Genomic DNA, 14041 nt, shown 5'->3' on the forward strand with positions numbered 1-14041 from the left:
TATAGCATTTTGAATCTTAGACCTTAATTAAGACAAAAAAATTTTGATGAAATTAATTTGATACCATTTCCTGTCGTTGTTTGATTTTGATGCATGTGTAAACATTTTCTATTTAGCTACCATCTCGGAAATACGTGCTCTATTTCAAAATGGGTCCAAAATTTCTTTTATATAATCTAGGCATAGCATAATGTTGCAAGAACTTTGTTTATATTTCTTATTGTTCTGCCATACTGTTACAAGATTAAAATTTATTGGCACTTTAAAATAACTTTCACAATATTTTCCCAGTTCTGCCTCACCCATGAGAAATACAATCATATTCTTGATTCGTACTGTTGACTATTATAGTCTATTACTGATCAATGAATGTGCAAATTTGGTACTCCAGAATATAGTTATAAATCATGGTTTCAAACGCCACTAACATTTTTTGTTTGTACTATTAATATTATGTCTCCAAAGAAATTAATTCAATAGCTAAACTGAAAATTTGGTTCAAAATCAGCAAGTAAGACTTGATTTTCAAGTTCAGTCATGCCATGATTGTTAAATAAAGTAAATAAATTATTGTTATACAAGAATGGTGTAAATTTTAAACAAACATTCATTTAAATATCACAGTGAGCAATTCTAGAATAAATACATGGTACATATTTGTTTTATTTCTCGGTGTGATCCACATATGTATTCTTGTTGAGAAGTTACAATCGTGCAATTGGGAATCTTCCTTGTGTTCACTTTGATTTATAAGAGGCCATGTATGAATGTTTAATTGGTTTTAATAAGTGTGACCGAGCTCTTAGTTTCGAGGGCCGTCACCAAGGACAGCCACCTGGCTGAGGTCGTTGCCCTAAGACCCTGGGGTCCCTGCCACTGCGTACGCACAGGGTACGAGGAGCCTAGCGCACCACGTGACAGAGACACAGAGAGAAAGGCATTGGAGCAGGACTTTTGCATGTGAAAGACATGGAGCATCTGTAATTACCATCGTAATAAACATGGTCGAATTTACTTTCGTGTAATTTATTGAAGTGAGGTTAATTTCCTACTGGATTACCCCCAGTCACCCCCTTCGTCTTCAGTATCATTTTTCTTTGCTCTCGCAATGGCATTAGCACAATAAGAATTTTCTGTTTTTAGAGTTTTATTTGGATTAATTTTTTTGTATATAGAAATTAAAACGATGCAATTTCCGTTTCATAATATCTCCGCATCGTAAAATGCCCAAAAATAAATTCTGGCTCCCCACATAGATTCTTGATTGCACATGTTCACCAATTTGTGTGTGATATATAAAGCGTGATTTGTTGCCAGCTTCGAAACTTTAGCCAACTAAAAAGTTTAACTAACTTAAGTCTCACAGTGAAATCCAGTGTTAACACTCCACTCTTAGTTTAAAATCAACTGAGCAGAATTCCATTTTTTAGGTGAGCAGGAAGAAGGATCTGCAGGGCAGGAGGGAGGGTGGTGAAAGAGGCTCAAGTGGAATGAATGTCTCCAAGAAGTATACAACATCGGCATGAACATGTGTATTTGGACACAACACATTTTATGGGGGTAAATTTGTACCCACAAACTATATTATACTTTCTTCATCAATAACAACATTGGTTAATTACATCAATATAACTTATTAATGACTTCATTATAAATGAGTATGCACAGGTGATAACAATTCATTGGATACAAAACAATTACCAACGAATAATCCACACACACACACTATGTACATCCAACCAAGAACAAGCATTGCATTGATGTTCTCAAACTCTCTCCTTCACTTTTTGAAACACAAATTGAAACAATAAACAACCTATGATGAGGTGACACCACTACATCTTGGAAAAAATTCTTATAATACAAATATAAATTATTTTAAATGTATCGTATAAACAAAAATACACATGTCTTGAATTGGCTAGCAACAGGTGCACCACATAATTATGTTCATAATTAATATTCATATGTATAAGTGAAGAGTCAATCCATTGTCAATGCACTATACCTATAATGGTGACCATCCAAGAAAAACACTGACATTCTTCACTGAATGGCCACCAAAATACCAAACAAGACATATTACCCATAAATAATGGAATGATAGGCGACTCTATACTGTTGGGTTAATTTAAAGAACAACTGTTCCAATAAAATGGAGAACATATTCATGGAAACAGTGAAAACAGAATTTCACCACACAAGAAAAAACAGAAGAGGTGGCAGCATCACCACATCAAACATGTCTCACACGTCATCTCATTTCCGTTGCCATATCCACCACTTCCTATCTGCCTGGAAAATTTCACCTCAACACAGCTTAGTTGCTAGTCCAAACAAACATCTAGATTGACGCCCAGCTGAGAAGAAACACAACAAACGAGTCTCATTCAAATGTGATGGGGACAGTGGCGTAGGGGAGCACGGGCGACGTTGTCTCCACCTCAAGCGCTGTGATCATGCAGTTGCTCGCCGATTCATACTCCCCCATCGCCTCCAACACCTTCCCCAAATTGTACCTGCAACATCACACACATGCCCATCAAATGGTGGCTTAACAAAATTAATACGCACATACTAACCCCAAAACATCCCAGTAGCCTTAAGCACACCCCAGATAGTGGCAAAAGATGAATGTTCTGCGAAGCAGAGAAAAACAGCAAGAGTTCGCCTCAATCACCCAAATTCTGCATTTGACCAAAGAAGCACTGCCTTTGGACTCTTGGACTGAACTAGGCCCTCCCCACTCTCGCTGCTGTGGGAGTGATGCTATTCATAAAAAATATCACAACCAGTGGGAATCCCAGGATAGATGTGGACAATGGGGTGATTTGGGGGGGGGGTTGAAAGGGGACCTCCGAGAAGTAGTGGGGGTCCAAATTAAATTACCATATTATCTCATGTAAAACGGATACCCCAGGGGAATATACAATCAGCAAGGGGATACAGCCCCTCCATAGCCCCTAACTGGATATGTCACTGCTCACAACTGATCAGGGATGCTGACTTAAGAAAAAATATTGGGGGGGGCCCAAAACGGGGATCTTGTCCCAGGAAATTTTATAAGTAGAAAGTTTTAAGTTTTTTAAGCATTTTAGAAGAGTCATATGATCAACATTAGAACCCTGATAACTCGAATTTCGATACCTGGACACTCCGGGGAAAATCGACAAGCCGGACAAATTTTTTCCTCACACCCATAACGAACGTTTGAGGGGGCTTGGGCCCCTCAGACCCCATGGAGTCGGCGCCACTGCAACTGATCCTCTTTCACATGCCATGAGAAAATCACATATTACAATATGAATAACACCTAATATTGTCAATGAGTGAGGTGGTCCTGGGTATCAAGCTGGCTCCCACCCACATACATATGTATTAGAGATGTACAAATAGTATCCGCAAATACTCGAATACTGGAGTGTATTCGATATTCGAGGTCTCGAATAATTATGCTAAAGGTACGACCTCGAATACTTTGAATTTCTCGCCATACACTGTTGCACGCACGTCGTTGGTAGTTGACTCGGGAAAATATAGAGAACTCTAGTCGTTTAGGGCATGCAGCACCGTTTTAGGCAAGTTGACGAACTACATGAAATTCGCGGATTAGAATGGTGAAAAGAGTTCGACGTGCGGAACCGAAATTGCTCAGGTGAAAAAATCCAAAAATCCCCGGTTTCCCCACCAGGAGAACCTCAGTGCCTTGGGATTGTAACTATATAGCACAATTCCCAAAATTCGCTACCCCCTCCATCCATCAGCCCTCGGCCCCTCCTCCGACGCTTTGCTCCTCTTAGAAATCAAACAAAAGGCCCCAGCTTGCGCAGTGTTCGTATTACGAAGACTATAAATCAAAATCTTCAAAAGAAAATATCAAGTTACAGGAGAGTAATAGAATCATGTTTCACCCTTCCCTCTTTCTCCCTCACTGACTTTTTCTGCCTACCTGCTTCGAAGTTCCCCATTTCTGGAGGTCAACTGCTGCATGAGTCAGTCATCTATTAGCCCAAAAGATGTCTAACAATGACTTTCCGCAATTGGTATTACACCTTTATTGGATTGAAGTATTAGTAATGTGCGCGTAATTTAAAAAAGAATAAGACCAAACACGACGTATTTCTGACTTTATTTATGCATTTCACGCAGGGAAATAAATATCAAAATACGACGGAGACTTAGCATTCCGGCGAAACTCGATATCCTCGCAGCTGAGCTTCTCGGAAGTTAATGCAGTATTTTTTTGCATTAGACATCTTAGACCAGTTTATATGGTCTAAAGAAAACATATTAAGTTAGTTATACAATTTATTAGTTATGCTATAAATCTCTATTGTCACAGTCACAGACGAAGGGATATATTTTCTCAGGATATTTGGTTTCTCCCTGATAGCAATTCGAATTCATCTGATTATCTTGTGAGAACTTCCAAAGATGGACTGAAAATAATTGAAGAAGAAAATCCGGCGGAGAAGAGCTTGTATTTTGCAAAACGCTTCGGATTGTCTGCGAGCACTTGACAGTAGGAGTGGGGGTAGAGCGAGCTACCTGTTGCAAATAAGAAGTTGGATGAAGCCGAGTATCAGATGGGCGTGCCGCTGAAATGGCGTTTGGTAGGTAAGAATATATACATCAGACAGAAATCCATTGTAACAGTGTAAATGCCGAGACGGCACGCAATCATTTTTTCGCAAGGTGGTGTGTCCCCTTAGGATATTTGAAAGAGATATTAGTTGAATCAACTATATTCCCAAATTGTTACTATAAAATAAAATATTCTATTAATCAGCTAAACTCCTGTTTGAATCCTTTAAAGGAAATCATATTTACTCGCCAAAATCCTGAGTTTCCTGCTGCATAGGCAACCTAGTCAAACATTCCCACATTCATCGTTTTTTTCGTCCATCCTATTGAAAAACGATAGATCGAGGTTCCACAGGATACCTTTTTATTTATACATTCATCAAGTGAAATAGAAAAAAAAAATTGGCTGAATATGCTTTGTGCAATTCTAGTATTCGAATATTCGAGCAATGATTTAATATTCGAATTCAATACTCGAGTTCGAAAAATCTGCTATTCGATCCATCTCTAATATGTATGCATCTGAATGTGTGATATTTACAAGCCTGCATACTGAGCTCACTGCTGAGGTGGATCATTTAGCACTTCCTCTCGATAACTTCACGCACGCACATGGCATACGTTGAGCTCTCAATAGAAATGTTTCTACACAATGAAAGACATTTTTATCAAAATTAAATTGTGACTGCACAATCAGCAACACAATTAACAGTATTTAAAACAGCATTAACGTCACGTGCAACGAGGTATTCGACCGCTCAGCATGAGGAAGGGGTGGGCAGCAGAAGCGCGTAAAGGGGAGGTGGAGTGGAAGGAGCGTGCTCCCTCCGTATTTCAAGCAACAAGGCTGCAAATGAGGGAGTCAAGGACGAACAAGTCATATCTTGCTTCAGTGACGTCGTTGCCTTCAAAGCAAAGCTGGGCGCGCTAAGTGATATTTGCAGTTGGCGTTTCCAATCTGTCTCTATTTGCTTTAGGGGTTAATGCTGTGCTCGTTTATTTGAAAATTGTGCTGTTTGGGCAATGTTGTTGCATATTAATATAGTCTCACTGTAAATGGAAAACTTAATGGCAATCAATAAGAGCTGAAAAATAAACAAAAATTCATTGGTTGACGTCTCCTCGTTGGGTATCCCTCCCTTTCCCCATTTGCGTTGACATACTTCTCGTGTTTTCTTATTGAGTTTAGCACCAGTTGTCACCACTAGAGGAGTTGAGGGTGAGTATTACTGCCAGCATGCAGCAAACTGCTTGTCCCTCTGGTGATCTATCTCACTATCTCTCTCTCTTCTCATTGCTTTCCCAGCCACACAAATTCATTCCATTCACGCATTCGCACTCCCAAGGCCTGTCCTCACAATCGCCTTTTTCTCCAGGTGCTTAACGTCCCTGAGTAGGGAGCTAATGATAACAACGATAAGCTTTGGCCATTGCTACTACACCAGTAGCCGAGTGAGTGAGCAAATGAATCTATTCACTGAATACAACTGCATTTGCTTAGACTGACAACAAGAGAATCCAATTGTTTACTGAATGGACCTGAGCCATTTAAAGCAGCAGGAATCCCAGGTAGGCTATAAGAGGTTAGCCATCAAATGTATGCACTGAAGCAAGGCACTTTGGAGACACTCACCATGTTTGGTGCGACGTAGGGTCGATCTTGGTTGCATCCCTCAGCGTCTTCTCAGCCAGCCGATGGCTCCCCAAGTAATGGTACATCAATCCCTGAATAACAAAATCAACTAGGTTAGTGCAACACGGATTCCCACAGACTCAATTATCTGAATCAGCCGGTGTTTTTCCTCCAGAATATAAATGACAAGAATGTACAAGCTACATATGTAAGTATATGACTGAAAGACTTCTTCCAATGAGGCTGATTCTGGCAGCACATTCAAACACAACACAGCTCCCTTGCGTGGTATTCTGAAATGAGACTCCTGTCACTACACCAGACAAGAGACCAAGGATTGGACAAATTGATTACCAAGCCTTTGTCTGTTCCTCCCCACAACTACCTCTAAGCATAAGGAGATAATCCATCCCTATTTTAAGCCGGTGACATGCATAATATAAGTCATAGGAACACCAAAAATTGGGACAATCACACTGTGCCCACCTAGGCCACAGAAATCACTGCAACCTTCCACCAACGCTACCGCTGTCTCAACATCTGAAGTCAGCTGGGGACAGCTCACGCAAGAGACAAAATATATGACCTCAAGAACCACAACCCATCAACATCTTATGGCAGACCTAATTATGTCTGTGCTTCTTTAAAAATGGCCAAATTCCCATCTTATAAATGGAATCGTTTTTGAGGAAATTGAAGGGTTGCCAAGAAGGCATTATTTTTGCAAATGAGATCAATAAAAGCAGTTTTTGGGGTATCAACTACAGCTATCACGTAAGGCCAATTTTTTAATCTATTTCAACCCCTCCTCTACTATGTGTGTCTATTGTGGATAAGTGTTTAGAAAAACAACTATAATTATGGGTCTACTGCAAAAGTTTGTTCATACACAGTTTAGCTCGCTGTGTTCCATATGTCTTGTTGTGTGAGAGTTTTTAAAGTGCCTACCTACACTGATGAATTCTATGTCTTATGACCATTTGAGTACTAAAGCAATATAAGCAAGTCAGATAAATATCCGAGGTTATTATGTCTCACCAAATAATAAAATAAGATCCAAATGCACTGAAAAAAAACAGACCTGGATGTGGAATTTTACTGTTCATAATACCTTCTTGGAAGAAGAATCCCAAGTAGTCGGAAGTAAAAAGATGTAACTCTCCTTGCACTTGTGGCTGCACATTACTAATATTTGACAAATTTTATCTCATTCAACGTGGTGCCCTGAGATACCTTTGATTATTTTTATTATTCACATCTACTGACAATGGATCAAATGGAATCTGTATTTCACTGATTTTCATAGATAGCATAAACTTATAACTTAAGCATATTCTAAGCTTGGCAATTGGTGAAAAACTTGAGTATGCTGTTATGATTCAGGGAATACCTACATTCAGGAAGCTATACTATGTACTGTAAAGAAAATCATCAATGTCAGTAAATGTGTTCCCAGTACATATTTTTAAAATACACCACACTGCGTACTATTCGGGCCAATGAGAGATGGCACTAATAATTGGCAACACAAATACATATGTAATCCAAACTTTCATTTTAATGTTCATAATTTATGCAAAAAAATACAATATATTATAATTTATGTACTCATTGTGCTATTTTAGAGTGCTTCCCTAACCAATTGAGAGCTTTCTTCGCCAGAGCACGATATTTTTAGTGGCGGTAACATTATTGTATTCCTACTGCTCCATATATGTAAGACCTCGTTTCGAAAACCATGCACCCGTGGCTGCGTGATCTCGGATGCAGCAAATTGGTTTGCACAAATGCTTCAAAACCACAGCTCAACAACGGAAAGTACACAGTCGGGCACCACGCCATGTGGTCGCGTCTCACACAAGCTGCTCGGGTTGCAACCGCTTCGGGACGCGTATCTGTGACCACGGAGGGCGGTCGTGCACTGCGAGTCTTGGAAAACAGGAACATGGAGTTCCAGTGAATGCAGATAGCACGCAATCACTTCCCTTTTACGAAGGGGAATGTAAAGGAAATAATAAGCCTGGTGTATCCTAGGTTTAAAATGTCATTCGACATAGTGAGCCTTTTTCCTTGTGTCCCGAAAGAGAAAGCAGTTGAGCTTGCAGAGAAAGTGTTAACTAACTCATTCCCAAGCACCTCAAAATACAGTCAAGGAACTAATACATATCATAAAACTCTGTGTTAACCAGAATTATTTTGTGTTCAATGGTAACAACCATTACCAACATGATAATGGATTGGCTATAGGATCCCCACCATCACCCTAACGAGCAGAAATATTTATGAATAATTTGGAAAAAGATTTATTTCAATGCAACTAACCGATCATTAAGAAGCTTTTGTGAAATTCTTTGAAACAAGGGTTCAAACACAGCCCTTGAACTTCCGCACATCATACACCATATGAGGTATACTGATTCACCTCTTTTTAGAGCATAGCTTGGGACGTGAAGAGGATTATTTCTTCTGTTTGTTCTTGGAGTTTCAGTGGTGTAAGTGTCCTTTTTGAGTAACTCACCTTATATTTCAACAGAATTATTATAATTTTCCATGCATAAACTCAGTGGTGTAGCCACGAGGGGGGCTCCAGGTTACAACCCCCATTGAGCCTTATAAGAGGTGACAAAAACGAGTAAAATGGCCCCCGTACCCTCCAGAAGGCCCCAAAATCTCCGTTAAACAACCCCCCATTTCAAAATCCTGGCTATGTCACTGTATAAACTGTGCCCACAGAAAAGAGATCTATCCATTAGTTTTCGCACGACTTTGTTTGCATGTCTCCTGCCTCCAACATCAGGATAAACCATTCTGAAATTTCTCCAGTAAGAGCCAAGGCCTTGCAGCTTAGAGCCAGAAATACTAGCAATTCGACCAAGACGTTCAACCATGGGTAATGTTGTTCAAGAATGCAAAGTTATGTTTCTCTTAAAGTTAGACATCATCTATGGTGTTGCTTGTGAGTAAAGAGGATTATTAGGCTTCAATTTCTTGCCTCCTAATGAGTAATTGCATTCTGGAAACAAACCGGCCCCTATTCATGCTGATAATAAGTCCAAAATCATCTGGAAAATTATAAACAGTTCTAAAATGAAGCAGAAACCCACCCACCTCCAGTTAAAAGATGAATCTGGTAATTTAATTAATGATCCATCTAAATTAGCTTCAGCATTTAACGATCATTTCTCCCAACCCAATGGTTCAACTCCCACCCCTGGACGTCCATCTCACCAACCCGACTGTTCAACAGCCTCATTATTCCTTTACCCCTGCTCTGAAACTGAGTTAACCTCTATTATCCGCAAGTCTTGCTCTAAATTTTGTGCAGGTACTGACGAAATTCCATATCACTTAATACGCCTGTCTTATGATTATAATAAATCCCCTCTTCTTTTCCTTGTTAATGCCTCATTACAACAAGGAGCCTTTCCCGATTCTCTAAAGGAGTCTAAAGTAATTCCACTCTATAAGAAGAAGGGCTCTATCCAAAATTTCAGCTCCTATCGACCCATTTCACTTATAAATCAGTTTGGCAAGATTTTTGAATTAACTATTTATAGAAGACTGACCTCTTATTTAGAGTCAAACAACTTCCTATCACCTTTTCAATATGGCTTCCGCAAGTACAGATCTACCAGTCTTGCTATTGCCCAGGTAGTCGACAAAATTTTAACAGCACTAGACCGCAAAACGGAAGTACTTGGCATATTTTATGGCTTCTCCAAGGCTTTCGACAGTGTCAACCACCGTATCTTGCTGAATAAGTTACCCTCTTTTGGCATAAGAGGTATTCCCTATCACTGGGTAGAATCATATCTCTCCAATAGATCTCAAATTGTCTCAGTGGTGTCGAATGGTCATAAGTTCAATTCTCTTCCGAAATTTCTGACCCAAGGTGTTCCTCAAGGATCTATTCTTGGCCCAATTCTATTTTTATTATACATAAATGACCTCACCAACTTTGTATCCTCAGCAACTGGTATTCACCCAGTATTATATGCTGATGATGCCAATTTTATGATAACGTCCTCAACTGTCAAAGGGTTACATACAGTAGCCAACTTTGTCTCCGATCAGGTTCTTACTTGGTGTAAATTTAATTGTCTTAATCTCAATGTCACAAAATCCCAACTTATTTACTTCTCTAATTTCAATAAAACCCCTAGTTTGCTTAATGTTGACCTAAATGGAACACGTATTCCACAGGTTGACGACACCATGTTTCTGGGAATGAATATCGATGCGCATCTTTCCTGAGAAAAACTTGTCTCTAATCTAGCTGGTCATCTCAGCTCTAAGTGTTTCCTAATCAGATCAATTAGGTCCACTGTATCCATTGATGTTCTTCTAATTATTTACTATGGGGAATTCTACCCCCATTTACTATACACCATTCTACACTGGGGCTCTTCACCCCATGCAGTGACCATTTTTAAAATCCAAAAAAGAGCTATATGTTTGATTGCAAACAAACCATGTAGAACCCCATGTCGCCCTCTGTTTAAATGTCTTCGCGTGCTACCTATTCCCTGTGTCTACATACTTTCTGTTTTATTATATGCCAAGTCAAACTTTAAGGACTTTCCGCTAAACTCGGATATTCATAACCAGGGTACTAGGCAGCAGGGAGACTTGCATGTCCCATTTGTACGTACTAAGAAAGCTATCTGTGGCTTTAGAACAATGACTCTAAGGCTTTATAACAAGCTTCCGAAGAACCTAAAAGCTCCTATGAGTTTGTCGACTTTCAAAACTAAGATTAAAAACTTTTTATTATCCAAATGTTTCTACTCCGTTGAAGAATATTTATCTTTATAACTGCCTTTGATTTTAAACTGCCATTTTGTATATATGTAACTTGATTTTGTATTCATGACGTGCCATATACAATGTATGTACAATACTTGTCGTCTGGCAAATAAATAAATTATTATTATTATTACTGAAAAGGATTTCACGCTAAATACCCAAAATTCTCACTTATGAAACTTCCTCACTTATGAAATTTTTTTTTGTTCTCTGCCGAAAGTTTCATAAATGAGCTTTGACTATATATCCAATGTACAAAAATTATATATATTATAAAAATATGCCAAATTTTATGGACGTGTGTCACTTTCTGCAAGAAGGTAGGGCATAGGGCATAAGTTTTTATATGAAATAATAGAATATGGAAAAGACAGCTATCCTCCACAAATTAAATTTTTATATTCCACAATTTAACCAAAGGTACCAGCAGATCTTCTACGTTCCACTTGTAAAATCAAAATACTGCCATAACTCACCTGTCATGAGAATGTGCAGGGAATACAACATTGCGTGTGAACAGTTAGATTTATCTTGGGATAAAAATGTATTTATATCCCAGATAATTATCATAATTAACCCCTCAACGCCGTCATGCGTACGCGCCCTTTAAATTTCGTATGCCGCCGTCATGCATACCCAGTACGCTTCCTGACCTGTGTATAATATTTTTTCTCCGCCAAATATTGTATTTTAAATTTAAACTAATTGCTCTATTTTTTGAAGAAATATTTTTCCTCTCCAATAAAATATTCTTCATATTCATAGCGACTTTATGCCTTCAGGATTTTCATAAATATTTCGATGAAATTACGTTTTAAACGAATTCGGTCCAAAAACTCAATGCCTTCCTTCAACTGTACTATCTTGAAAACTGCCGTCTATTCTGCTTGTGAGACATCAAGAAGGGTCAGCTACTTTAACATGAGATACGGTATCTTCTAAGCTCACTGCCTTCTCTCCGTCTTCTACTTGTGTGTCATCACCTCGAGCCCTAAGTGTGTTTGGTCTGCCTCGTTAGTCCTAGGCGTCATAAGCGAAGGGGCCATGTGCTTCGCTCTGCATTTATTTTTTTTTTCTGGATAGTAATCAATGAAGATAAGATTCCCTCTAAACAGTCAGCGTATACCAGGACCCCTTCGAGATATTTTCTCGTCTCTTGATGAAGCTTTGAAACCAAGCGCTTCAGTCCGCTAGAGTCATTCATGCTGTGTGGTGTTCTTTCAGGCTCTGTGTTGAAATTCTCATAGGGTGTACTTCCTGTATGTGGCATTTTTATTTATAATTGGGGATCCTACGAAATGCGATTAGTATTGAAGGCAAAAAAGAGACTCGGAAGTCTGAGTTAGGTTATAATAAATTCATTGGTGGGGTGAATTTCAAGGACCTGTTACTGCATTCGTACCTAATCGAAAGAAAACACCATTGCAAGTGGTGTATGAAGTTATTTAGGAGACTATTGAATGCCGCAGTCCTAAATTCATATGTTGATCATAGGAAAAACACGTATAAAAATTTGACTTATCATTTCGCGTGCCATTGGTCGAGGTAATATTTTTGAAATATCCAACGTCATACGAACTGTTTGGACATGGTCGTCACTCCTTACACAATTTAGTACCAAGACTCACAGAAACACATTTCCTAAGGACGATTCCTGCAGCTGGGAAGAAATCAAAGTCTCACAGGAGGTGTGCAGTTTGTGCCTTATATGGGAGATGAAGAGACTGCGTGTACTGGTGTGAAAAATGTGCAGTGGGATTATGTTTGGATTGCTTCAAATCATGTCACACAAAGCAGATTTCTAAGGTAAAATCATTTGAATATTTATGTATTGACATTTGAAAAATTAGCACCTGATAACCTATATGAAATGATACGGTAATAATAGAACAAAGTCAGCAAAATGGGCGAAGTGATAAATTTTCAAGTAGGCGAAACGGGTAATCCTATCGAGTGTATCCAATCTATTATGAAATTTTCAACCCCAAATAACCAAAATACATTATGTAATTGTATTTTTTTAAATGCATGGAATGCCAGAGATCTTGTAGCTTATTGGAAACCAAATTTAAATCTTTCGAAACTGAAAATTTATTCATTAGTTCATAGAAGGAGATACATAAAACGATAAATATTTATTCAAATCGCTCGAAAAATTATTATATAGTAGTGAATTATACATTGCAGGTTTACAATAATTTTCAACGATACTGATTGTATATCATGAAAGAGATAAATTATTGAATGACAGTATGCCAAAAAGGCGAAGTCATTTAAATCTCATCCGGCCGCTGGGATGGGATTTAATTAAATGCCCGCCGAGCTTCAGGGGTTAAGAATAATTCGTTATGATGACCTGCAAAGCATGCATTGCTGTATGCTATTTAATATTTTCTTTGGAAGATTATTGTAATGGTTGTAAATAAGTGTGTATTTATATTTTATTTTCATGTTTTTTGATATTTATTTTGTAAAAATGTTTTTGTAACATAATACCGTGTATGTCTGATTATAGTCCCCCCTTTTTTCCAAAAATGCCCATGGTAAAAGGAAAGGGGGGGACTATATTCGGAGAAATATGGTAAGTTTTTTGAAGTAATCATTGGAATTGTTAATCTTTGTATTGAAAAATATTTTCCCTTGGGTTATAGGGAAAACATAAAAATAAATAAACAAACAAATGCTGGAAAGTCTAAGGCAATCTTTTTTTTATAAAAAAACAGGATTCGAAAAAAGTCCATCCATCCCTATTAAGTAAATATTATTTATTTTCATTTAATGTGTCACTCTTTCTAAAAAAAATTATAATTATTCTGAACACGGTTCGTAACCCACTAAACTTTAATAAATACTAAATTACTAAACTTTTGATGTTTTTGTTTCCATTTTACCTGAATGTACAGGTTTTGTACTTTTTTAGGATAAATTTACTTTCTAGGCTCCCCTCAGCCTCACCAAAACTTCGTCCATGGTTTGGAGAATTATTGTTGGTTATATTTAAAGCATGTTTATCCACTA

At 38.2% G+C, this 14041-nt stretch overlaps 1 protein-coding gene across 1 annotated transcript in view; it reads right to left on the reverse strand.

Moving 5' to 3' along the window:
• Positions 1-1517: 1517 nt before the first annotated feature.
• Positions 1518-14041, reverse strand: part of LOC124157013 (tetratricopeptide repeat protein 7B) — a 168509-nt gene continuing 155985 nt past the window's right edge. Inside the window, exons 18-19 of the mRNA XM_046531478.1 lie at positions 6218-6309; positions 1518-2519 (exon numbers count right to left, since the gene is read on the reverse strand). Of these exons, the coding sequence (XP_046387434.1) occupies positions 2387-2519; positions 6218-6309 (225 nt within the window). The 3' untranslated portion in view covers positions 1518-2386. The remainder of the gene's footprint in view (positions 2520-6217; positions 6310-14041) is intronic.

This window comes from Ischnura elegans, chromosome 4 (genome assembly GCF_921293095.1).
Source record: "Ischnura elegans chromosome 4, ioIscEleg1.1, whole genome shotgun sequence".
NCBI lineage: Eukaryota > Metazoa > Arthropoda > Insecta > Odonata > Coenagrionidae > Ischnura > Ischnura elegans.